The sequence below is a fragment of the Equus przewalskii genome, chromosome 13 (genome assembly GCF_037783145.1).
Source record: "Equus przewalskii isolate Varuska chromosome 13, EquPr2, whole genome shotgun sequence".
NCBI classification, from domain to species: Eukaryota; Metazoa; Chordata; class Mammalia; order Perissodactyla; family Equidae; genus Equus; species Equus przewalskii.
In genome coordinates, this window is record NC_091843.1 from 90,964,028 (window position 1) to 90,991,124 (window position 27,097).

The 27,097-nt window shown below is 44.0% G+C and overlaps 1 protein-coding gene across 1 annotated transcript in view; it reads left to right on the plus strand.

Moving 5' to 3' along the window:
- Positions 1-27,097, plus strand: part of MRPS27 (mitochondrial ribosomal protein S27) — an 88,511-nt gene that overhangs the window by 5,206 nt on the left and 56,208 nt on the right. The window contains exons 2-4 of the mRNA XM_008539777.2: positions 1,855-1,932; positions 14,180-14,250; positions 16,304-16,362. Of these exons, the coding sequence (XP_008537999.2) occupies positions 1,855-1,932; positions 14,180-14,250; positions 16,304-16,362 (208 nt within the window). The remainder of the gene's footprint in view (positions 1-1,854; positions 1,933-14,179; positions 14,251-16,303; positions 16,363-27,097) is intronic.

Here is a 27,097-nt window from a genome sequence, read left to right on the forward strand (position 1 = left end):
GGTTGTGGAGCCATTACCACAGTCAGTGGGGGATAGCATCTCATTGTCATCACCTCAAAAAAGAAATCCCATTTCTGTTAGCAGTCACTCCCCATTTCCCCCAAGCTTTCCTGACCCCCTACCCCCCAGATTCAGGCGACCATTAATCTGCTTTCTGTTTCTTTAGATTTGCCTATTGTGGACTTTTCATATAAACGCACTTATATAATATGTGGTCTTTTGTGAATGGCTTGTTTTTCATTTAGTATAATGTTTTTGAGGTTTATCCATGTTGTGACATTTATTAGTATTTCATTTCTCTTTATGCCAAATAATATTCCATTGTAAGAATATACCCCATTTTGTTTATCCATTCATCAGTTGATAGATATTTGCATTGTTCCACTTTTTGGATATTATGAATAATATTGCTGTGAACACGTGTACAAGTTTTTGTGTGGATACATGGTTTCATCTCTCTTGGGTACATACTCAGGAGTGGAATTGCTGGGTCACATGGTAACTCCGTGTTAACATTTGGAGGAAGTGCCCGACTTTTCCAAAGTGGCTGCACACTTTACATTCTCACCTGCAGTATGGGAGGGTTCCAGTTTCTCTGCATCCTTATCAACAGCAGTTATTATCTGTCTTTGGATCATGGTCATCCTAGTGACTGTGAAACAATATTTCAATGTATTTTGCATTTCCCTGATGGCAAATGATATGAAACATCCTTCCGTGTGCTCACTGGCCATTTCTGTGTGTGTGTATATGTGTGTGTGTATATACGTACATATATATACACACATACACATACATATTTATATATTGTTTTGGAATGTGTTCACATTCTTTGCTCGTTTTTCAGTTCTCTCTTTAAATTTTGAATTGTAAGAGTTATTTATATATTCTAGATTCAAGTCCCTTATCAGGCAAAAGATTTAGAAATATTTTCTCCCCTTCTGTGTGTTGTCCTTTCGCTTTCTTTACAGTGTCCTTTGAAGCACAAGTCTTTATTTCTGGTTAAGCTGCCATTCGTTCTTTGTCGTTTATTCCTTGAGCTCATGTTTACTGAGTGCTGCCTGTGCCAGGCGTTGTGCCAGGCACTGGGAAGACAGCTGCTGTCTTGTGGGTGGTTACCTCAAATTTGCCTTATTAGGTTTGTCTTATTTACCACTGTGGTGCTGGGTCAGTGGGTAAGATAGTACTCTCTGTCTTATGCGAAATAGGAGTAAATATGCTGATCCAAGTCAGATGGAAATGTTTTTAGGACTAACTGGTGATTATAAAGCATTCGATTAATGAGTTAAGCAACAGTTTAGCAAATGTTTGGGGTTCTAAGGCCTTCTAGGGTTCACCTAGGCTGTAATTTAGTGGAGACAAATGGCTCCTAGCCCTAAAGTTATAGGAACAAAATTACCAGAACTTTTACCCATAACATTATTGTAAAAATTTTCAGTTTCCTACATCTTCTACTTGTTGGAGGTTGAATATATTTTGTCATGAACTGAATTGTAAACAATATGATGTTGGTTACAGTATCATACTAGAATCTTTAAAAAATGAGAAAGATACGTTTAATAAAACACACATATAGGCAGCCCCATGGCATAGTGGTTAAGTTCACACAGTCCGCTTCAGTGTCGTGGGGTCTGTGGGTTCAGCTCCCGAGCGTGGACCTACACCACTCATCAAGCCATGCCATGGCAGCAACCCACATACAAAATAGAGGATTGGCACAGCTGTTAGCTCAGGGCCAGTCTTCCTCACCAAAAAAATTAAAAAAAATAAAATAAAAATAAAAAACAAAAAAACGGATGTATAAACTGAACCTGTTGTGAAACATGCCTGTTGAGATCATTGTTTTTTCCTCAGGTAAAAGATACCTGCTTTCTGCAGCATACGTGGACAGCCGCAAGTGGGAAGCAAGAGAAAAAGAACATTGTCACCTCGGTAGGTACCTCTGGGGCTGTTAGAAGTGGCATTTCAGTCACTCCATATGTTTATCATCATATATTCATGTGGTATATGTATGAAATGATGCTTTTATGATGATCTAATTCAGATAAGCACATTTGGTCTTAAAAAGAATTTGACTGTTGTTTTACACATGGCAAAATCATCTTTGCTATCCTGCAAATTTCTGTTTCTTTTTTGCCTTGACAATTAGTCTCCTTGAGTTATGTAAGCAATTCTTTTCTTTCTTGTTTTTTGTCCGTTTTTATCATACAGTGAGTTACCATGCAGCTTGTTTTACATTATCTGCAAAGACAAATGCATTTTGATCCTTTTTGTTGTCATCTCTTGTGGTCTTCAGAGCTCTTTCTAACGCCTCTTCATCACCAGGCGACAGATTTAAAGCAGTGTTATAACCTCATAGACATCGTTTGGGAAATGGTTGGCAAGCATCTTCTGAGGCGGTAGGCTCCTAGCCACACCTCTCTGTCCCTGTTCCTGGGCCACAGTACCAATGGCAGCCTTTCTCTTATGAAATAACCAGGCCTAAAATCACTGACCCTCTGAGCACTTTGTAGAAATGTACGTACTTCCTATATATAATATGTATCATATATAACAGCATCAGGACGTTGATAAAGTCAGACTCTTAGTGATAATTTTGGGGACTGATGTAATTTCTTGATCAATTCCAGTACTGATCTAATATTTTCCCCTAGATTTCTTTCTCTGCTTTTTCTGTTTATGTTAAAGAATCGGGACCTTCTGTGTTTGTGGAGAGGACAGTCTTTTGTCCTGTCTATAACGGCTACCTTGGGGAGCGGGGGCAGTTCAAAGAGCTCATTTTCTCCCCTGATGATGTGATTGCAAGGGCAGAGCTGGGGTCTGAGTCCTGGGATGGCGTCTGGGCAGGAGCCAGCCAAAGCTGAGCTGCAGAGACGCCAAAGATGAGAACTATAGGCTTGCAATGAGATGTGGAGTCGCTGTGACCCACAGATAGAAGTGCAGATGGACACAGATGTGGCATACAGGCAAAGTTAAATACCATGAGTGGCATTATCTTAAGTGACACAGTTTTATTCACAAAATGGTGAACCACTTTGGTAAGGTGGTGAACGAATCAAAGTGCTATCTTTCTTTGATTTACGTGGCAGTTGCATTTATGGAAAATTCAGCTTGTTTTCTAATTATTCCCCCAAAAGTGCTTTGCGTTTATTTGTAAAATGGAGTTAGTTCTGTTAATTATAAAGAGGTTTTTTCTTTTTTAAATGTGTGAATGATTGCCATGTTATAAATGGGATGGTATGTGGGGTAAATATTTTAACTTTTTATGTGGAAATAATTTTAAACTCACAAAAAATGGTAAGACTAATACAAAGAACATCTGTATACCCTTCGCCCAGATTCACCTATTGTCGTCATTTTGACTCATTGGATTTTGCTTTCTCACTCTCTATCTGCACACACATTTTTTTTTAACCATCTTGAGTTTCTTGCAGATATTAATGGTCCTTTATCCTGAGTGCCTTGGTGGACATTACCTGACGTATTTTAAGAAGCCAGTTCCTTTTTCTAATGGACTGTTCTTCTCCAGGGTTTTGTCTGATATTTCCTCATGACTCGATTCAAGATATGCTTCCCTGGCCAGAATACTGTCAGTGATGTTGCGTCCTCCTTCAGGTGTCACATCTGGAGACAGCTGATGCCCACCTGCCCTGGCGGGTGATGTTAACTCTGATCACCGGGTCAAGTGTGTCTGGCGTCCCCACTGGAGAGTTACTGCTGTCTCCCCTGTGACTAACGGGCCGTCTGTGGGGAGACACCTTATAGCATGCCCCTGTGCTGCTGCTTGTTGACAGTCCCATCTAGGTCTGGCTTCATGGAGCTTCTTGCCTGAATCACTCTTAGTGTGATGGTTGCAGAAGGAAGGATTCCAGCGCCGTGAGCACCTCCGTGTGGACTAGTTAAGGTCTGTGGTGGACTGTAAGCAAGAGCCCCCCCGTCTCTCCTGTTCTGTCTCTTTTTATCTGTTTGTTATCAGTATCATCTTGCGGATTGTGGATTCCTCTTTTTTTTTCTTTTAATGGTTCATTGTCAACCTTAATTATTTGGGGGTCCACTTGTCCCAGATTGGGCTGGTCAAAGCACTGTCACCCTGGCCCCCCATGTTCCATCTTGCGCCTGTCAACGAAAATAATCCATAACCAATCTATAAATGAAAATTTGGGAGAGTGTATTCTGAGCTAAAATCTGAGGACCATGGCCCAGGGCCTTTCTTCCCAAAGGAACAAAGGGCACCAAAGCACTGAGGTGTACAGAGTGGTTATATACCCCCAAACAGGATCTTTCACATATGATTGAAATGTCCCTTTTACAGTAGCCTCGAGGCGATGGATGGGCATAACAGGTAGGTCTGCTGTCTCAGTGAACACAGCAGGGTGGCAGGTCTGTTGTCTCCAGCTAGCTGGTCAAATGTGAGCACAGCAATCAGTTCCTAAGGAAAGGTGCTTATCCTTAAGGAAATGCCAATGTGGGGGGAAGTTGCACCTTTATCTTAAGGCCATTTGTTCTTGCCATAGGAAATGTTTAAAGCAGATATACAATGTGTGCTCAACGGCCACAGTCAGGCCCTTTTGGAAAAAACAAAGTCAGGCCGAATTAGGTTTACACCAAATGTCTTCCTCATATATCCTATTGCTTGCCATTTCTATTTGCCACGCCTTTCCTGTTCTAGGCCTAGACTCAGTTATTCCTCCAAGGACCCCTGTTCCTTTTAGTGGTGAATGGTATTAGAAACCAAGATCTGTGCACTGGGGGTCCTCTTGCTACTATGGAGTTTTTGCTTCTTGGCCCATTCAGTGGACAGAGCTAGAAAAATATGTAAACATGTATATGTAAACATACATGTATGCACATATGTGTGTATCAGCTCACATGTACATATTTTACAAATAATGAGCTCATCCTGAAACCTCCAATTGCCATTCATCCTCACAGGGTCTGCCTTGCCTGCCTCTCTGGCCTGGACAGTGTTCTGATGTGTTGGATAATCTTGGCATTGCAGCTTGTCTAATTTTCCTGTGTTCTGCCCATTAAGTGCCAGTAATGCCCTGCAGTCGTTGTGATGGTCAAAAAAATACCCCATATATTCTAAAATGCCAGAGCCACTGTTGTAGGCATGAAACCAGCATGGACTCAATTAATTATATTGCAAAGCTTGTTCTGACGTGCCACATGTGAATTATAAGAAAAGTGCTGTGGAAGTACTGAGAGGAGAGGGAGGAACTTCAGGACAGCAATTGTTAAACACCTTCCTAGGTATGAAGGGAAGATTAGGAAAGGAGACCATTTTATTTGGCGCCTTGGTATGGGGTATCGTCATCTCTCTGGTATTCGGAGACAGATTTAGGGGAACGTTGTCATGGATTCCTGCAGAAGCAGAAGCTGTTTGTTAGAGAATGAACACAGTGATCTGCAACCAATAGGTATCGCGTGGAGCTAACTGCCGCCTTCTGTTAAAACTGGTGGAAAAGCAGTGGCAGCCACCACTTCCTGGGTAGGCCCTGCTGGAGCGGGCCCTGGGCACCGGCTCCCTGTCCCGGGGGCGCTCGGCCCCTCCTTATGTGTGCCGTGTCAGGGGTGGAGAGTCTGCACCGGGGCACGCACCTGGCGTGGACCCGTTGCGCCGCCTTGGGAAACTGCATGGACCTGCGTCCCTGGACCGTCCATGCGTGGTGATGGGACCTGCCAGGGAGAACGCCGTCCGGCCGGCGCTCGGCACAGGCGCGCCCCTTAGGAAGAGCGGAGAGAAAGTGCTGCGAGACCGCGCAGCTCCTCGGGGCAGCGACTGAAACTCGGCCCTCCCTGGGATTCCGCGGGTTTCTCCAGCTGCCCCTCGAGGGCTTGGCCTGGACGCGGCCCTGGGCCCAGTGCGCGCGCAGGCGCCGCGCCGGGGCTGCGCTGCCGAGACCGGCCGGCAGGTGGCGGTGCGACCTCGGGGACGACGCAGCTCGGGAGCCGCTCCGCCTTGCGCGTGCGCGGAGGGCGCCGCCGCAGGTGGAGCGCTGTGATTGGGCACTGCGGCCTGGCGCGGGCTCGCTGATTGGGGGAGGGAGGAGGGCGAGATGACGCTGCAGCTCCGCGCGTCCCCATTGGGCAGCGGGTGGGGCGGGGTGCGCCGCCGGCGCCGGGACACGGGAACGTGGCAGGGTAGCCGCCCGCCGCCCCTCAGCTCCTGCGGGCGCCGCCGCGTGCCCGCTTCTCCGGAGGCGGCTCTGGGGCGTCGAGTCGGGGGCGTGGTGCTTTGGTCGACGGCCGTGGGCGGTGCCCCGAGATGTGCGCACGCCCCGGTGGGTGGGCGAGGCTCCCACGTGGACACATGCGGGAAGGACGCCGAGCTGCGCTCCCGCTCCGCGCGGTGGCCGTCGCCCCGACTCCCAGCGGCGGGGACGTGTCGTGCTGTTTCCCAGTGGAGGGTGTGGGGAAGGGGCGGACCCATCCCCTGGCCCGCCGCGCCCTCAGCGCCGGCCCGCCTCCGCCCGCTGCGCTCGCTCCGAGCTCACGCTGTGGGCTGTTTGCTGCACGTGCCAGGCTGTGCCATTTCACGCATAAACACTGCAGTATACGTCTCTAAGAGAGAAGGAGGTTTTCAATACCATTGTCGCACCTGTAACGTTAATCGTTGACATGTGAAATACCAGTCAACACTCGGCTGTCCGTGAAACTCCCCTAAGGTGTTTAATGGTTGAATGAGGACCCGCAGAAGGTCCGTACAACGCGGTTGCTGATGTCCCCCTTCTGCGTCTTTCAGGATCTTTATGGAAACAAAGCAGGGAGAAGGGTGTAGTGAACCCCCCAGTGCCCTCACCGCCTTCCCCGCTGACCAGTCCCCTGCAGTCTTGCTTCCTCCAGCCCCTACCCCTTCACCAGATTGCTTAACAAATCCTTATCAGAGCATTTCACGTGTATTTTGATAATGTACCTCTAAAAGGTAAGGATTTTTTAAAAACAGAACTATAATACCATTCTCATGGCTAAAAATTAGTAATTCTTTAACATCATTAAATATTCCATCAATGTTCACATTTCCCCAATGTCATATAAATTTCCTTTTAATTTACAATTTGTCGAAATGGGATCCAGATAAGGTCCATACACTGTAATGTGTTGAGAGGTCTCAAGTATGTTTTAATTTGTAGGTTTCTCTCTTTCTTTCTTGTAATTTATTTGTTGAAGAAAACAGATGTTTTGTCTTGTGGAGTTTCCCACATTCTGAATTTGCTGTTGTCATCCTTGTGTGTCTAACATGTTCCTCCACCTTCCATATGTCCTGTGAAACTGCCAGTCAGAGAAGGAGCCTTGATCAGCTTCAGGATTTGTTTCTGTGTGTTTTTCCTTTGGCATGAATACTTCATAGGAAGTGTTGAATTCCTGTTTGAATGCAGGTTGAAACTGAACACCACCGCCATTCTTGCAGACACTTCTCCCTTTAGCTGAGGTTTAGTTTTGCTGTGTCATTTCAGCTGTGGAGGGCTTTGGCTGTTGCAGTAGTTTTTCATACGTTGCCCCTGAAGCCTGATGGAGATTTTCTGAAGCCTGCTTTCCTAACCTTTGCCAGTTCTGTATTTGCATCTCTGTGACGTCTACTAATCTGTTTATATTTACTATCTGCCAGCAGTTGTAGAGGTGGTCTGATTATGCTCATCATCCTCATTTAGTCTCATTTTCTTAGTATATATGTAGACCAAGCTTGCCTTCACATTTTTCCATTATTGAAACTTTATTTTAAAGCTTCTGGTGCCAGGGAGACAGACAGATAGAAGGAAATCTAAATATCTGCATTCAGAATGGCTCCCATGTTAGTTTTTCCTGCTTCCTTCTATTACTCTACACATTGTATGTCACCTTCCTTGTTTTTCTTTTTAAATGTGGGAATCAAAAACAGTTTCAGCCTGTGTTTTCTAGATCTCTTCTTCTAGGAAGTACAATAACAATTTGTATCTACTTCTTTATTACATAAATCAACAAGGTGCGCAGATGGTTGCCAGCCCAGAAAGAGCTTAGCGTTGACTCAGTGGGTACCGGTGATGTACAGTTACACAGAAATCATGAAGAGCTGAAACCGTCTGATGCCTTCTCACCTGAAGCTCCCAGGATTCAGTAGAGGCTCCATCTTTCTTTCAGTGACCCTGCTCATCTCCACTCTGACCTGGAGACCACCCTCTTTTATAAGAGGCTTCTTCCACAGCATGTCTCTGCTGTAGATTTTGTGATCCATCATTGAGGAGATTGCTATTTTCTTTCTGAGAACTTTATGTATTTGGAAGCTGTGTTACTTTGGTGCACACCAGTTTCAAATTATCTTCCTGGAAAAATGAATTTTTGATCATTTGTAATGACCCACCTAATCTGTGAAAGTAATGTTTTTTACCTTTAAGTCCATTGTTTCTGATATTAATATGGCTAGACCAGCTTTCTTTTGACTACTATCTGCCTACTATATTTCTCATTCATTTATTTTCAGCTCTCCTGTGTTCGTGTGATTTATATAGCTAGATTTTGCATTTTTAACAAATCTGGCAGTCGTCTTTTTAACTAGAAAGTTCAGTCTATTTACATTGTCATTTTGTGATTGCTGATATATTTGGATTTATTTCTATCACATTTTGTGATTTATCCCATCTTTCTTTTTTCTTTCTTCCTCTTATCTTCTTTTGGATTGATTTAGGGTGTTTTTGTTTTTACGTTTTTTTCCCCTTCACTGGTCTAGAAATTATATCCTCTATTTCTACTCTTTTAGAAGAGTAGATCCTACATTCTACATTTACATCTTTAGATTATGGCTCTGTAACTCCTCACATGGATATTTAACTTAAAATCTAATGATAATTACACACTACTGTCTTTTAGAAGAGTTCAGTCCAGTCACACACACATACCCCCAGCCTTATGGTATTGTCTAATATTAAAGTTTTATCCTTTTAAAACACACACAATACATTATTATTTTAAAGTTTTATCCTAGATTTAACCTACTTTATTTATGTGCCATTCTTTCTAGCATCTCAAATCTTCTTTAAAGGATTATTAAATTTTCTTCTTTTTTTTTTAAAGATTGGCACCTGAGCTAACATCTGTTGCCAATCTTTTTTTTCTTGTTCTTCTCCCCAAAGCCCCCCCAGTACATGGTTGTCTATTCTAGTTGCAGGTCCTTCTGGTTGTGCTGTGCGGGACGCCGCCTCAGCACGGCCTGATGAGCAGTACCCTGTCTGCGCCTGGGATCTGAACCGGCAAAACCCTGGGCCGCCGCAGTGCAGCGCACCAACTTAACCACTTGGCCCGGGGCCGGCCCCTAAATTTTGTTCTTCCTAAAATACGTCATCTTAAAAACAGAACTTCTAAAAGGTTTCTTTAGTGAGTATTTGTTGCTACTAAGTTTTCTTAGTTTTCGTTTGTCTAAACATGTCTTTATTTTTCCCTTATTCTTAAAAGATAGTTCTGTCAGATACATTGTTGACAGTATTTACTCCCAACGCTTTGAACACATCATTCTACTGGCTTCTCTAGTTCCCATCAAGAAAACACCTGTTGGTATACTTGTTTTTCCTTTGTGAGTAATTTATCTTTTCTTCTGGCTACTTTTAAAGTCCTTTTATTCTTCAGTTTCACTACAATGTATCATGGTGTGGGTTTAATTTTACTTAATTGATTTGAGATTTCATGTGTTTCCTGAACCTGAAAACTTATATCTTTTATCCTTTCTAAAAAATATTTAGCTGTTATCTCATAATATAGTACCTCTCCCCATTCTCTTTAACTTCTTTTAGAAATTCAATTAAATGTATTTTAGGCCATCTTACTCTGTTTTCTGTATCTCTCTACTCCTCTTCCATACTTTTCGTCTTCATCTCTCTTTGCTGCTTCTGTGTAATTCCTTTTATGTCGATCAGGTGACTAATTCTCACCTCACCCGTGTCTAAACTGCTCTTCAACTTACTCATCAGGTTCCTTTTTCCCAGCTTTGTGGAGGTGTTCTTTTCATAAATAAGCTGCACATATTTAAAGTGTGCAATCTGATAAGTCTTGACATTTGTGCACGTGTGTATGTCCATGAAATCGTCACCACATTCAAGATAATGACTGTGTCTGTCGCCTCCGCCCAGGCTTTCTCCTGCTCCTTGTAACCCTTTCCCTTCCTCCTGCCGACCCTCCGGAATCTCCAGTTGACCACCGATGCGCTTTTGGTCACTGTAGCTTAGCTTGTGTTTTCTAGAATTTTATGCAGTAAAATCAGCTCTTTAAACAAAATTCTCAGGTTGGTATATTCGGGATCACATAGGAAGTGTGAACTAGGGCCCCAAAGAGGTGTGAAGGCCGGCTGCAGTGTGGAGTCCTCAGGGCGACATCCCTGCTGTTCCCTGGGCAGGCGCCCTGCTGTCTAGGTCACCTTTCACTGAGGTCAGGGGTCGCCCTAGGTGGTCCTGCCTTGCCCTGAGGATCTCTGAACCAGCTTCTCACCTCACAGTGGTCTTGATCTTGTCCTGTCCCCATAAGTGCTTAACACCACAGCTCGTGTCCCTGGGGACCTGCAGACGCTCTCAGGGTGGCTTCTACCATCGGTGCTCCTTCAGACACTCCAGGTTTGTGCTGCCATCTTGCCTTTGGCCTCTGACAAGTATGTCGACCTTGAAAACTCAGGCATGTCTATAAAAAATTTTTTTTTAGTATTTTATTTAGGTGTTTTAATAGTAGGGAGAATTTTTAAAGGATATTTAGTCCACCTTTTTCCAGTTTAATGTCTTCCTTGAGCTTAGGAGCCACATCCAGGACTTATTCTGTGTTCCTCCATGGTGGTTCTCAGACATAACTCACTCGAGTGCACACCCAGGCCTTTTGTTTAAAAATTTGGATTCCTCTGGTCTCAGCTCAAACCGGCAGATTAGAATGGCCCTCTGGGTGTGAAGTTAGGAATCTGAAGTTTCAGAGCCCTCAGGTCATTCAAGTCCTCGGCCAAGTCTGAAGCATTACATTCCTGGACTTGGAATAGTGCAGGGTCCTCAGTACAATCTCTTGTGTCCTGAGATCATCAGTGGTATTGTTTTCTCCAAACAGGAAGGACGTTCTTCTACTAGTATACATTTCGTTTTCTGGACATGCTTCCACATCGTCTGTACAGCTTTAAGTTTTGTTAAATGAAGAATTCACATTTCGGGTCCATTTTCCCAGATAGTCTTTGTTGACCTCAACCATCCTCTGCAGTGTGTGTCCCTGAGGAGCAGAGGGACGGGCAGGAGAGCGTCTTCTTTGGCACATCCCTTTGAACAGAACCTGGGCATCTGCTGGCCCCTCCCTGAACCATGTGTGGTTTGACTGTTGAAGCCCGTGGTCCAGAAGCCTGTGGTGCTGGCTCTCTGCAGGCCCCAGCTGGCCAGCTTTCCTGCCTGTGCCTGCCTTGTGCAGTGTTCCACCTCATTCATCATGCCAGCACTCTCTGTGAGGTGACTGGTCACGTATTACATTTAGCAGCTAACCTTGCTCTGACTTCCAGGATGCAGACATTACACCTCAGATGCTGGCTCTGCAGCTGCTGCCTTTTCGGAGGCCGCAGCCGATTTCACTTGACTGAAGCTGTCTGGGTGTGAAGGATGAAAAGGGAATCTTGAGTTACCATCCTACAGATGCCAGCTCAGTCCAGTGTTGAGTTACACGTTGTGCACGATATGAAACCTACGAGGAAACAGCCCATCTGAGCTAGGCCAGCAGATCCTGATCCTGCTTTTTTTAGTGAAACTTTAGACTTTGAGTAAAGGGAGGTGACTCTTTATATTGCCTGTCATCTCAACACAAGAGCCTCTATTATGACGTGATGAAAAGATTCGGTGCCATGAGAGTGCTGTTAAATGTCATTCTGTGAGCAAGTAGCTGTAACAGTATTAATCTGTCTTAGTATGAAGAGGTTTTAGGGACTCTGTGTGTGGGTGGGTGGTTTAACATTCCTTAATCACTTAGTGTCAACCCCTTTAAGACAGTCATAAGGAAAGATTTTCCCCAGTAGCTACTGAGTCATTGAGAGCATCTCCCAGGAAAGGAAAGAGGAAAAAATATTTAAATGTGCAGCAGTAGGTCCTCAACAAATATTTGTCAATTGATTCTCTATGTCTCCTTATTTCTTGATACTAATCTCTTCCACCAGGGAGTAAACAACACTTGGAAATCAAATTGCTTCTTTTTCTTTCCTCCCTCTCTCCTTCCCTTCCTTTCTTCCTTTCACTCGTTTCTCTGGATGTTTATTGAGTGCCTTTTATAGAACTGTTCTAGAGACTGAGAATATGTCAGTAAATGAAGTCCTTGCCTTTATGGATTTTACTTCTAAGTGTAAAAGACAAAAAAACAAACACAGACCAGCTTATGTAGGCATTTGTAGGTCATAGAAAGTCTTTTGGATTTTATTCCAAGTATGATAGGAAGCCAGTGGCTGGTTGAGAAGAGAAATGACGGGATCTGATTGATCTTTTAAGAGACTTACTCAGACTGCTGTGTGGAGGTTTGATTGTAAGGGTGGGGACAGTAGTTGAGGTGACTGGTCGGTCAGAAGGTGAGAGGTTAGCAGTGGTAGTGGTGAGAAATACGAATTTATATTTCTATTTCAAATCTAGAGCCTATAGGATTTGCTGACAGTTGGTTGTGGAGCATGAAGAAGAATGGAGTCATGACTGACGCCTAGGTTTTTGGCTTGAGTAAGCCAGTGAATATAGTGGCCATTCACTGAGATGGGAAAGGCTGGGGGAAGCAGGTGTGGAGTGGAGGGTTGGAGAATTAAGAGGATGTGAAGTGTTTGAATGCCTTTAGACACACACATGGAGGTGTCACCTGTGTGGGCACAGAGATACAAGTTTGGAGTTAGAGTCAGGGAGGCGTATGCGCCTGGAGTCAGTACTGTGCACTTGAGGGCTAAAGCTGTGGGAGAGAGAACGAGATCACCCAGGCACTGAGAGATGGTGAAGAGCAGAGTCTCCTACTCAGACTTGGGGCACCCCAACATTCAGAAGTCAAGAAGAGGAGGTCCTGCAAAGGAACCCAAGAAGGAGGGAACAAAGAGGAAGTGATGAGGGATAGAATGGTGAACTCTCCTGAATGCTAGTGAGGGGTCCAGTAAGATAAGGTGAAGGATTAACCACTGGGTGTACAGTGTAGACATGGTCTTTGGCGTTAGTGGAGTGATGGAAACCAAAATCTAATTTGAGTGAGTTCCAGAGAAAGTGGGACTAAGGAAGTAGTGATGGCTGTGTCAGGGATGACTCTTCAAGGAACTCGCTGCTGAGGGGAGCAGAGCAAGGAGAAACCGCTGGAAGAAGATGCAAACTCAAGGGAGGTTTTTGTTGTTTGTTTGGTAATAAAATTCATCCTCTGATAAAAAAAACCCAGAAGGCAGAGTATCTGGGCACAGATGCCGGGAGCCTGGTAGATCTGATAGCAGGAGGATGAAGTTGTCTTTGGATTGCTTCTGTCTTACACTCAGGGCAAAAAGACACTACACCACGAGCTGAGAGTGGGAGTGAGGGAGAAGGGGAGAGAGCCCGGTGTAAGTTGGAGAAGCAGTGAGGAGCTGTGAAATAATCATTTTGGAGAGTATGTTGCCTAGCATTTCAGATCTTTTTAGACTCTGAGATAACAGTGTGATCTTAAGAATACCAAGTATTGCTGTGGATGTTCTGCTCAAAGGAACCAGAATAGGAACAGTTCCATCTGAAAATCATTACGTGCAGCCAGAGCGCCTCTCTCCTTTGTTCAGGGAGTGTACAGAAATCATTCGATAAATTCCAGTGCAAACATTTTTTGAATAGCTAATATGTTTACCTGGTTCAGAATGGGAAAGGAATAGGTGTTTGAGTGATGGCGTCCTCTTCCCTTGGCCCCGACCATCTAACTCCTTTCTCTGGAGCCTCAGTAATAACACTTTGTCATGTCTGCTTCCAGAGGTACTTGATTGATCCATTTTTTTAAAAGCTAAATATATGCTAGGATTTTTTAAATAACCGTTACTTCAATTAAATGAATAATTTCTTAAAATGTTACTAATATTCCTTTGTCCTCTTTAATTTATACAAAAATAATTTCTAGAAAGAGCATCTGTTTTAATACTGATTTCATAATGATGGCAGCCAACTGGCAGGAGTTACATCTGTTGGATTTTTCTTAAGAAATGTGTGTGTTTAACAAGGTTCTTTTTCCTTTGTCTTCACAGCTGATCTAGCATCTTTAATGGATAAAACATATGAGAGAAAGTTGCCTGTTAGTTCTTTAACAATATCACGGGTAAGAAAACTTAAATATATATATTTTCAAAGAAGGAGGAAGAAAGTGAGAAAGGCTCTTTATATAGATGAGCCTGTGTAAATAAAGACTGTCTTTCATAGGAAATATTTTTCCAGAGTATGGTGTGTTTTTGTAGTTACTAATAGATATTTTATGGTGAAGTAGCACATTTCTTGGACTGACATGAAAGGTGATAAATTTACCAGACTCCGATGTCAGTGATCACTATTGCATACCTGATGTAATTTTCCAGGATGTGATATTCTGCTATGTGGTACCAGGATTTTTTTTTGTTGATACACTTTCAAAGTAGTAGTGTTCACTTGTTAATATTGAAAGTAATTTTGGTAGCTGAGGAAGTCTATAAAAGGATGGATATGAATGTTAGCATTGAACTGCTGCAGATCACCGGAAGGAAGAGTATTGGGCTGGGAATCAGCAATAGTGATTGATTGGTGACTGTTACTGAACACCTTCCGTGCCAGTTATTGTACTGGCTTCTTACCATACGTTCTCTCTGTTAGCTCTCATAGCGACCATGTGAGATAAGCACTATCGTCTCCACTTTACACACGAGACTCAAAGTGGTTGATAACCTTCCTGAGTTCACAGAGCTCATACGTGGAAAAACTGGGCTTCAAACCCAGACTTCAGTGACATCAAAGTGCTTTTCTGTTGCCTCCCTCAGGTAGATCTGGTCTCTCCTTCCCGTGAACTCACTTTATGACATCGGGTAGCGGGGCCCCCTCACTTTCCTCATTTCCAGTGTGGGGACAATAGTATCTCCTTGCACAGCTGATATGACGCTAAAATGAAATTTTAGCTGTGAAAGCTCTTTGTAGAAATTAATGGCACCATAAAATTCAAGGTATCATTAAATCTAGAAGAGAAAAAGGAAGGAAGTGATCATCCTTTTTGGTCTGGGTCCTTTCCTTCTGCCCCTGGTGTTCTCATTTTGTAGGGAAACAGTTTAACTAGGTCATAACTTAAATCTTACAGACTCATAATTTTCGTATTGGGGAGGAACTGACAGATCCTTTGTTCATCCCTAACCTGGTGGATAAAATCTCTGTATGCCATAACACCTGATACTTGTTGAGGCAGCACCTCAGAGTTTAGAGAGCTTTCACGTCCATTTTCTCATTGGAGCCTCATATGCTTCAGGGCAGATGCCTTTATTCTATTTATGCAGGTGGAGCAGCTGAGTTCCAGAGGTCTGTGCCATCCAGGTATGGCACACAGTGCACGATCAGGAGACTAGGTCCCAACCTCAGGTCCTGTGTTTGAACCACATTTTATCTGCCCCTTAATGAGATTTCTAAATCAAATCCGTAAGTCCTGGGCATTTTTAAGAGTCTGCCCCTTTTTACTCTTCTCTGCCTCTTTATGAGGTTTTAATTATATTCACAACATGCGTTATCTCCTACTCTGTCTTTTTTGCCCCTGAGTCTCCATTTTAGGGCAGAATCCATCCTTGGAATAGTCCTTTCTGCTGGTTGGTTTGCTTTGGAATTAGAGCATATTCAGGGATGTTATGGGTGGAAGGGAGGCTTTGTGGATAGAAGAACGACAGGTTGACTGGTCCGTAGCAGCACCTACGTCAGAGTGGGAAAACACTTCCAAGACTGAGTTCTCTAAATTTAGATTTTCATCTCTTGGGCCATATTTTTTCAGCCATTAGAGTCTTTATCCTTTCAACTATGTGTTCCATATATTTGGAACTTGGAACCTGGAGAAAATATCAGGGTTTAAAGATAGAGGGAATATCGATGGCTAGTTATAAATATGGTAAGAGGAGCTCTCTCTTGCTCTGAGAAAGTTCATGATTGGTTTTCAAACAGTTTTTCTGACCAAGGTTGTCTGTGCATAGAAAAACAGAAGCCATTGTGAACTCTTTGTTCACATTAGCTCAAAGGGGTTTCAAGGATGGAGTCATATCCCGCGAAATTTGTTCCAATAAAATGGGTGTTTTGTCTTTTTTAAGGTCAGTGTGTGAATTAGGCCCAATGTAGGCATAATTTGTATTCAACCAAAGGTTTCTTTTTTCTTTTAGTTTGTGGACAACATTTCCTCTCGAGAAGAGGTAGACCACGCAGAGTATTACCTTTACAAGTGAGTTTTCCGTTTCATTTTGCTATGCACTCTCCTATTTCAGACCTCTTTAACACGGAAGGTGGTATGTATCAAATATAATGTTCGCACCTTGCTTTTTAAGCTTATGTTTTGGAGATCTTTCCATATCAGTATGGGGAGAGCTTCCTTGTGTTTTATAACTGCATCATATTCCATGCTATGAATATGTTATTTAGACCAGTTCCCTGTAGGCTGTTTGCACTCTCTTTTTGTATTATGTATGATGCGATCAACAATTAAGAAGCTTATGCATCTGTCACTTTGCGTGTAGTTCTCGTAAGTATATACATTAGTAATCTCGATAGTTGTTGCCAGATTGCTTTCCACGGAGATTTAACCAGTTTACATCCTGCCAGCAGTGGTGGAGAGAGGCCTGTTTACAGCTTGGCCAGTGGGCATTTTCACACTTTGGATTTTTTTGGTCAATCTGACAGGTGAAAAATTATATCTATTTATTTCTTCTCTCTCTGTTTTACGCAGATGGAAATACACTCTGTATGCGCTATTAGGCACCTATTCTCAATCTAACACTGTCTTTTAAAACTTCTGCAGTACCACATTTACCTCCTTCTTTCTCGCAGCGACGAGCAGGCCCACTGTGAACTGACCCATGTGTGAAAGGCATCGTGTTCAGTACAGCACCTCTGTAGGAGCAGAAGAGGGGAGCAACCTAGAGCTCGTTCAGTGAGGGGCTGGTCAAGTAAATTAGGATTCATCCTTACAGTTGATTTTATCTATTAAAATGATACTTTACTATTGACTTCTTACTGTGATTCCTTATTGTGATTTTTAAAAACTGGTTTGTGATTTGTTCCAATTCCTACGTTCTAAAAGTAGACTCAGATGGAAATTTAAAATGTTCCCAGGAAGCATTGCCTTAGAACTTCCCTTTTGAGCTCACTTTGTTTTGATCGAGAGAGTTTTCAGTTATTTTTATCTGGGTGCACTTTTGAAAGCTTTCTCTGTATTAGTGAAAATTTATTCAGTTTTTTTGTATTTGATTTTGCTAAATAATAACAAGACTTTCTCCTTTTTTTGTATGTACTGGGTAAATTGTAGCCCCTTTTTGGTGTTTACTGTTCAAATATGAATCGCAACAGATTAGATTCCACAGTGTAAAAGCCATTTATTTTAAATCTAAGGTTGCCTTTAACATTGTCCCAGGTTTAAATTCTAGGTCCAGAAATCATAATTTAAGTGCCTTCTGCTGTTTGTGAGGATAAACATGAATGGGTCCCTTGATGCGAGAAGCCTGCCTTCCTCCCGTGGCTCTTGGTTCTCTAGGGCTCCTTCGACAGTTATTTCTGCCCGTGGTGAAAGGTGTATTAGCGCTAGCATCTGCCCAGTTCTCATTCTTTTGCTTTGTTCATGGAAAAACACAGAAAATAGTTCCAATTTCTAAGTAGAAACTATTTCTTAGAATTCCATCCTGTGGAACACAGTGCTACAGTCTTGGAAGAAATGCATCTCCAATTTACAGGTACCTCTGTAGCGTGTAATTGACTTCAGTGATTCAGCAAGTATTTGCTGAGCGCCTGATGCGTGCCCAGGCCCTGTCCAAGGTGCTGGTCGTATAGTGACGAACAAGTTTGACACAGTCCCTGTCCTCATAGGTTAAAGGTTAACTGGGAACTGTAAGCCCTCCCTTCAGGACCTTCCATGATTACTTTTTCACATGACGTTCAGTGTTGGTGGCCTGGAGACTTACTGAAAGTTCCATAAAACTTCTCTTCCTTGTAGAGGTCGTATAGAGGACTCTTGTCCGTCTTAAATCTGAGCCACTATTTCACTTGACATGCCGTCCTTTGTTGAATCAAACTTATTACTTGTTTATTTTGATTTTCTCCTCCCTTCTGTTGCCAAGAAAATTGGCTCTCTCAGCTTTTTTTTGAAGAAAACAATGTTTTTGTGACTTCTTGAGATTACTGTTAGATGTGTATGCGGCTAGTGTGACTCCAGACAGCTACATGAGGCTGTAGATAGTGGAGGTGGGCTAGGCTCACTCTTTAGCAAATGCTCACTCCTCCTTTCCAGCCTTAGAGAATACACAAAACATAGTTGTGCCTCGGCAACAGTAGAAGTTGTGAACTCTTGGTGTTTGTCTCTGTTAACTGAACTCAGGGATGTCAGTCCTGAACGCACCAGGGCCTGTGGTGTCTCCCCCAATTAGGTCTTCAGCACGCACTGGTCATGATGCCCAGCGTTCCCACATGGGGTGACTTTAGGCATCTCAGAGTAAACCTGGAACCACAGATCAAGGGTGAGGAAATGCAGAAGCACTTTCTTACCCCTGGGCAACTAATAGCTTCTTGCTGGCCTGCCTTGAGGATTTCTCTCTCCGCTCTTTGAGGGGAAGGCCCACCGCAGGACTTTTGGCGGCCACCTCTGTCATTGGCCCAGCTCTATCCCTGCCCCAGCCTGTAGAGCCAGGCTCTGCAGGCACATCCTCTCATCTGGGATCAGTCTCCCCAAGGATTATGTAGACAGCATTAGAGCCAAAGAAGTCTGGAAACCTTGGTGGTCTGTGGAGAGCTGACTGAGCATCGGCTGTCGTATCAGGGGCACGGGTAAGCAGTTCCAAGTCCCAGAAGTGCAGGGTGCTGCTGGGATACGCCCGCTCGTCACCCCCTGTCATCCCAGGAGAGAACTGTGGCCTTCAAGTTCCCCAGAGTGCACACCTTTAGAAGTTTAGGGGCTTCAACACTGAGTGCCAGGGATCTTTTAAGGAGAGTTAGAAAGGCTGCTGTTGACTCAGCTGGAGGGAGAACAGATATGCACACCCCTGTCTGGGCTGTGGGCTGCGCTCTGGGAGTCTGCGACCCTATGATCAGTGTCCACCTAGTGTCTATAAATAAGACGTGAAAACACCAAGGAAAGGGACGTGGTGCTCTAAACAAAGGAACAATGTGAACTAACGATGATTGGGGCAGTTAATACCAGAAACTATGTAAGTTGACCAAAAAAAAAAGTCCCTGATAATACTCTACTCATCTAAAGGGAAAATAAGCCAAGAGTAAAAATGATTAAAACGGAGAAGGCTAAACTGAAGTAAAATAAACAAAATGTGAAAGCTGAGAAACAATAAACAAGGCATGCTAAGAACTGTTGGGCTGTGACAAAATAAGGGAAACGTGATGAAAATAAGAGAATAAAAAAGTGAAAAAACGAGAGAAGAAGGACCTGATCCAGAAACTTCAAAGACTATGTCTAGATGTGGCTGGAGGGTGGGAAGGTAGGCGTGGGCGGGCAGATGCGGAGATGCCCTCAGCAGGCTGAATGATAGCCCTCTTCCGAATGGTTTTCCAGCTGTGCACAGGGCCACGCCTGCAGGCTGGGAGGAGCCGGCTGCTGGGAGGGGCGGGCTGGGCGGCCACCTCCTCTGCTCCTGGTTTGTTCCAGCGAGAGCAGCTGGGCCACCAACTGCTTCAGGTGTCAGCGTCTGCGGAGAATTCAGAGGGCTGCGTAAACTTAGATGAGAATAAAATGATATTTTTATTTTCACTAGCCTCTCAATAATGTTTCACGTTTCCTTCGATTATGAATGGAGGCAACAGATCACAGTGTTATTAGCAGTATTATTGGTCTTTTTCAACAATAAAACCGATTGGTTTTTCATATCTCCTACGTTTGTTGCAGATGCCTTGACAAATTTTGCTCCTCACTGCCGAGAGATTGCTTTTGTAGTTAAACTGCTACCAGCTAGTGGTGCTTCGTGGGTTGGTAAAGAAGCCTGTGTTCCCATATCTGGAGGATTTGTTAATAGTTTGATAATTGTATTTCACTATAATTGGTTTTATTTGCGTTTCTTTGTGCTTTTATTTTGTACATTTGAAGCATTGTTCTGAGAAGGGTCCTTAGGTTTCATCAGACTGTGGGGAGTTCCTGCCACACAAAGACGTCAGGGACCCCACTCAGAGACCCCAGGGACTCTGAGACGTCATGGGCGCTGAGACCCTGCAGGGCAGGGCTTGTGCGGAGGCTCCTTCCTCCTCTTCCCCCAGGCTGGTGAGGTCTTCTGGGTCTTTGTTTTTCTTCTTACAGAGCAGGCTTTCTTTTCTTATTTTAGTTTAAATCTTAGAAAGTAAGGCAGACATGGTTCATATGTGTTCTGTCTTCCGAGTGAAAAGTTGGCTGCAGCCATTCTCCTGGGCTTCCCAGGAACAAGGTGTGGGGAAGACCTAGAGGACGCAGGCTGGCCCAGAGGTGCTGTCGGGGAGACCGGGATTGGGCAGGAGCACTTCTGCTCCCCACCCCCGGCCCCCTGGTGAGGGGAGGAGCAAGGGACTCTCCCAGCAGCAGCAGCGGAGGTGGTGTGGTGGCACAAAGAAGAAGGGTAGGACAGCACAGCAGATGGCAGCTGAGAGGAAAGGGCAGCTCGGTGGCATTTGATTGGTGGGCATAAGAAGTGGACTGCTGATTTATGCTTTATGTTTGTTAAAAAGAGTTTTATATGTTCCATGTCAGTTTAAAAAGAATTGAACGAAATATTCCCCTTTTTTTGTGTGTGTGTGAGGAAGATTGGCCCTGAGCTAACATTTGTTGACAGTCTTCCTCTTTTTGCTGGAGAAAGATTGTTGCTGAGCTAACATCAGTGCCAATCTTCCTTTATTCTGTATGCAGGAGGCCACTGTAGCTCGGCCTGATGAGCAGCAGTGTGTAGGTCCACACCTGGGATCTGAACCCACAAATCCTGGGCTGCTGAAGTGGAGCACACAAACTTCATCACACCACTGGGCCAGCCCCAAAATATTCTTTTTTCTCGGGTTTAGGATTACTTCTGCTTCCTAGCCACATGCCCTCTCATTGGCATTTGAAGAACAAAGGCTTCCTACCCAGGCTTTCCTGTAAATTTATGGCATTCCTTCAGAATTGGGTTTGCATCTTTAATTTCCTGAGGCAGAGACTAAGGCGTAGAGGTTCACAGAGCACACCTAACATGGAGGGTGTGCGTGTCAGCCGTGCCTGCCCTGAGCGTGGTGGACGTGTGAACAGTGGTGCTGTAAAAGCAGCCATCTTCCTAGTGCCAGGTGTTCTCAGTAAGGATCTCAGTTGTGGCTACAGTCTACTTTTTTTAAGGATCCTGAGGCAGACGGGATTCCATGGAGACAGAGTACCGAGCATGGTACAGCAGGAGAAAATTCAAATGAAGCGATAAGAGGATCCCTTATATTTCTTGTGTCTGTGGGTTATTGTTGTCTGTTTTCTAAGAATTATGATCTTGGCTTTTTCTCCACAAGAGACCCCCTTTGGGGATCTGTCAGCTCGAGGCCAATGTTATTTACAGCGAGCTTATCTGGAGCTCTCCTATATCGTTTTGTAGAGAGCGTCTCCACCCAGTCAGCAGTCCTGAGCTCAAGACTCCCCAGGTCCACATGCCCACGTGCACACAGGTGGGCCCCGAGGCAGGCTCTGTGTCTCCCTTTGCAGGAGATAAAGCTGCATGTCATGGTAAAATGGTAGCATCAGTGAAAGTCGTGATTTTCATGGTTATAACAAGCCTGGCACTTTCTCTATTAGGATTTGATTACTGTGTTAATAGAATGCAGACTCAAGGCATAAAAATTCCTTCTTTCTGCTTGGTGTCCTTCTCTTCACCCGGACTGTTTGCAAATGTCATTTTTATTGACTTATTTATTTATTTATTTGAGGAAGATTAACCCTGAGCTAACTGCTGCCAATCCTCCTCTTTTTGCTGAGGAAGGCTGGCTCTGAGCTAACATCCACACCCATCTTCCTCTACTTTATATGTGGGACGCCTACCACAGCATAGCTTGGTAAGTGGTGCCATGTCTGCACCCGGGATTCGAACCAGCGAACCCCAGGCCGCCAATGCGGAACGTGCACACTTAACCATTGTGCCACCAGGTGGGCCCCATATGGACTTACTTAGACTTTAAAATCGTTTTGGGACCATGACAGTTTAGAAATGCATGAAATTAAACTTGCTCTTTTTACTCTCCGAGTGTCAATAATCAGAACTGATAATTTAATCTGCAACAGAATGGTCATTCTTGAAGGATAAGTGATAGAAACTTCTAACATGTATGCAACATATTCTCTCTATTTTGAATATAACATGTTAAAAGTAGCCTTCTGGCTTGTAGCAACAACGTGGGGAGTGCTGACTTGCCTTACAATAAGAAAAGACTTGCACAGCTCCCTGGGAGTGTCGGCTTTTCTCAGAACGCAGCTCTCTTGTGTTGTCATGGAGAGTGCCGTGCCACCCTTTAATGAGGGGAAGTTGGGGTTGCATGGCAGGCTGTGTGCTGCCAACACTTTCATCCACGCCGCACCTTCGCCTTGAGCATTTTCGTCAGTTGCTTAACTGACCTGGCAGATACCAGGCGTCACTGCCTAGAGACGGATGGCAGGTCGGACACAGCTGGGGGGAGGCAGATGGCAGCCTGCATGTCTCCAGGTCCGGTTGTTGGCAGCCAGCTGAGGGAGGAAGGACCGAAATAGCTTCGTTTTTCAATAAGCAGAAACATCTTCATGGTTCCTTAGAAAGTGATCACACTACCCCAGGCCTTCGTTGTAAGAATCCATGCCTGCCCTTAGAAGCAGGGGAAGGTGGGGGTTCAGTAGGAGGGAACAACATTCATGAGTGTAAGCAGTAGTACTTTTCCTTTGAGCGCTTGGAGATTGTATAGCAATAAAAGGAAATTTAAAACCTTTCTGTGAGTCTATTACCTGTTCTCAAATGCTGGAACATTATTAAGAAAAGAGGAAGAGCCCAGGGAGGTAAGTGATTCCTAGAGCATTTTCAGAAACACTTCCATACCTGAAGGTTGGCTGGTGCTTGATTGAGATCTTGCTTGTGGCTCCTTGCCACAGGCCTGGGAGAGCTGCTCATGGTCAGCGGCCCTGGGTTAGAGAAGAGCAGACTGTCGGGGCACTGTCCGCCTTGCCAAAAACCCCTTGGGGCTTCCCGATGAGAGTTACGGGGAGACCCCTCAGCCTCTGCTCCTTCAGCCTGTGCACCTCTCTCCCCACTGGTCTTGTTACTTCCGCCTGGAGACCAGTCGTAGGTGGCATGTCAGGGTATTTTCCTGGCTTTGGTCTGACTTTTCCAGAGTGATGGCACGCCTTAGTTACTCTTGTATTGCTTGTGTGATGACTGGGTCCCTGGAGGCTCTTTTCCTAGGAGCTCACGGCAGTCCATGCTGCCACAAGCATCTATGTACAGGTGTTTGAGGGACCGATGCTTTAAGTTCTTTGGAATGAATATCTAGGGATGGAATGGCTAGAGCATATGGTAGGTATACATTTTCCAAAGTGGTTCTCACCATTTTACAAGCCCCACAGCACTTCCAGTTCCTCTACATTTTTGCCAACCCGTTTAGCCATGCTAATAGGGTTTCGTGGTATCTCATTGTGGTTTTACTTTGAATTTGCCTAGTCACCAGTGATGTTGAGCGTCTTTTCATGTACTTACTGCCATCCATATATCTCCTTTGGTGAAGTGTCTTCAGATCTTTTGCCCATTTTTATTATTAAGTTGCTCGTTTTCTTGTTATTGGATTTTGAGAATTCTTTTTCTCAGTCTTGTCTTTTCGTTCACTTAACTGTTTTTTTCAGAGTGGCTTTTATTTTGATAGAAGTCCAGTTTGTCAATTTTTTTTCTTTTGTGGATTAGGCTTTAGTGTCAACAAAGAAATTTTTGCCTAACCTCACACCACGAAGATTTTTCTCCTGTGTTTTGTTTTAGAAGTTTCATAGTTTTAGATTTCACAGTTAGGACTATGGTCCATTCTGCATTGTTTTTTGTATATAGTATGAGATAAGGATCAAAGTTCATTTTTTCGCATCATAATATCTAGTTGTATCGGCACCATTTGTTGAAAAGATTCTTCTTTCTGCGCTGAATTACCTTTGAATCTTTGTCGTAAATCAGTCGTTTGTCTCTGTGTGCATCTGTTTCTGGACATTTTGTTCCAGTGATCTCTGTTCCATTGCTGCCTTGATGCCAATACCGTACTGTCTGGATGGTTATAGTTTTAAAATGAGTCTTAAAATTAGGTAGTGTAAGTCCTCCAACTTGGTTCTTTTTCAAAATCGTTTTGGCTAGTCTAGATCTTTTGTATCCTATATCAATTTTAGAATCACCGTGTGTGTGTGTATGTACACACATACACACATACATATGTGTAGACACACACATTCGTACATACATTATTAATGTAGAGAAATTAGGAACAAAGTAATTTCAAGAAATATGTATTGAATGCCTCATAAATAATGAATGTATTTATTTATTTGTTGTTGAGGAACATTGGCCCTGTGCTGACATCTGTGCCAGTCCTCCTCCATTTTGTATGTGGGTCGCTGCCTCAGCATGGCTGATGAGTAGCGTAGGTCCATGCCCGGGATCTGAACCTGTGAACCCAGGCCACTGAATCGGAGTGTGCTAAACTCAACCACCACGCCACCGGCCAGCCTCTGGTGTGCATTTAGAAACAGGAGGGGTGAGAGGGAAGATTCTAAGAGGTATGAAGGGTGATTGATTATCTGAAAGTCAGCAAGCATTCTTTTTCCATTGGAGGCAGACTTAAACTGGCCTGCCAGAATTTGACTTGGAAGTACATACAGACAGATTGTATGTCTGTAAGGCAAATGATTCTCAGCTCTGTTTATAGGGGAAGTTCTGAAGCCAACAGCAGGTTTAAGAGAAGTATTTTCTAATTTGCTAGAACTGTGGGGTGTTCAAAGGAGAGGCTACGATGTAATCGCCACGAGCAAAGATTGTAAATTGACTGGGGAGACCTGGATATGTGGAACAATTCAAGATCCACACAAACCCAGCATATAATAAATGTGTAAATTGACTCTATTTGTGCAAGAAAATGTGGGTTTTAGAGAAGACATGCTTTGGGCATGCTGGAAGAAGGGTTGATGTCATTATGAGCAAGCATAGGAGAGGCAGAGCTTGAGACAGCCTTGAAGACTCGGGGAGCAGAGGCAAGGGGCGAGTGTTGAAGGGGGAGCATGCAGTGCAGGGCCCTTCACAGACCGGCCTGCCCCAACCAGAGAGACAGGGCCCTTCACAGACCGGCCTGCCTCAACCAGAGAGACAGGGGCCTTCACAGACCGGCCTGCCCCAACCAGAGAGACAGGGGCCTGGCAGGAAGCGGTGGGATTACAGAGGGAGGAGAGTGCTGGCCGGGGGAAAGGAGAGTGTCAAATCTGTCATTACCACGCATAGGTAGTAGATAGATGAATTGGTACGACTTGTGTAGAGAGAACTTTGGCAACATCTGTCAAAATTACGAATGCACACACCCTTTGACCCAATAATTTCACCTCTAGGAATTCAGCCTCCTGATACACTCGCACACGTGTGAAATAACATCCATTGCAAAAAGTAAAAGATTATGTACATCAGTAGAGAGAGGCCTGGTTCAGTAATTATTCTACAGCCACACGTGGAATACTGTGCAGTGATTGAAAAGAATGAGGCAGCTTTATTCGTATTTCCTATGGAACAAGTTATAAAATGCATTAAGTGGAAAAAACAAGGTATAGAACTTTTTTGTTACATCACCACTGTGGTTTCTCTGTGTATATAATATGTATGCTTGTGCTTTGATACATGCGTATAGATATGGGCATAGACTGTCTCTGGAATGGTTCATAGAGAGACACAAAAACTGGTAACGTTGGTTCTTTAGGGGAAGAGACCTGAGCGACTTTTCACTGAATTCTCTCTCAGGTCTTCTGAATTTTATATCATGGGTGTATATCACTTGTTCAAAAAATATTTTTAAAAAGATCCCCAAGATATTTCATCTTCAGTAGATTCTTGAGAAGTGTATATCATAATAAAAGTATTCCAGGAATATTAATAACAGTACATTTGGGGGTAAAAGAGGTAAGAGTTGGAGGGAAGCTAATTATCTCTGATCAGGGGACAAAGGCCTGTCCTGTGGTGGTTGACCGTGGGAATGAAGAGAGAAAGTTTTCTCACATAGGAGGGAAAAAAATCAATCTACAGGACTAATGACAGGCTGAATATTAAGATAATAAACAGGGAGGATCAAAAATGAACTGAAAATTGAACCTCAGTTAGTGAGAAAATGGCTAGTCCATTGGTAGGAGGGTTGAACTGGAGGCAGATTTGGAAGACAGCACAAGGGTGGGGTTTCCTTTGCCTTTTCGTCGTGCGCATACACATTTCTAAGTTTACTGCCTCACATCTTCTGCCTGCTGACCACATTGGAACTCTTTGAGAGGAGCTGGCCACAGACCTTGAAGACAGAACAACTACCAAAACATACCTGCGTTAGAGTCTTCCCGGTGTGCTGGCACCAGCTGGGAAGCTTTAGAGTGGGTGGTCTGTGAAGTCCTGCTAACTTGCAGAATCTGTGGTCTTGAGACCTGGGAGGACTGAGCACTTTCCTTGGAGCCGTGTGACGAGTCAAAGCCCGGGCTGTGCATGAGGTTCCGAGGCTCATCAGCTGGGCAGCGTCTCTCCTTGTGCCAGTTCTCTTTCTTGAGGCTGTCTAGGTAAGAAACAGATGACAAAGAGACAACGAACTTAAATACCTTCCAACAAAGTAACATAAAGTTTGTTAAACCTGTAAAAAGACTAGCATAAACAGAGATTCAACAGTAAAAAAACGCATGATCGTTAAAAAAACAAGTGCTGAAAAGACCCTGAAGGAATCAGGAGGGGGGAGAGAGTCAGGTGACCTACATTTTAGGACCAGTTTAGTTC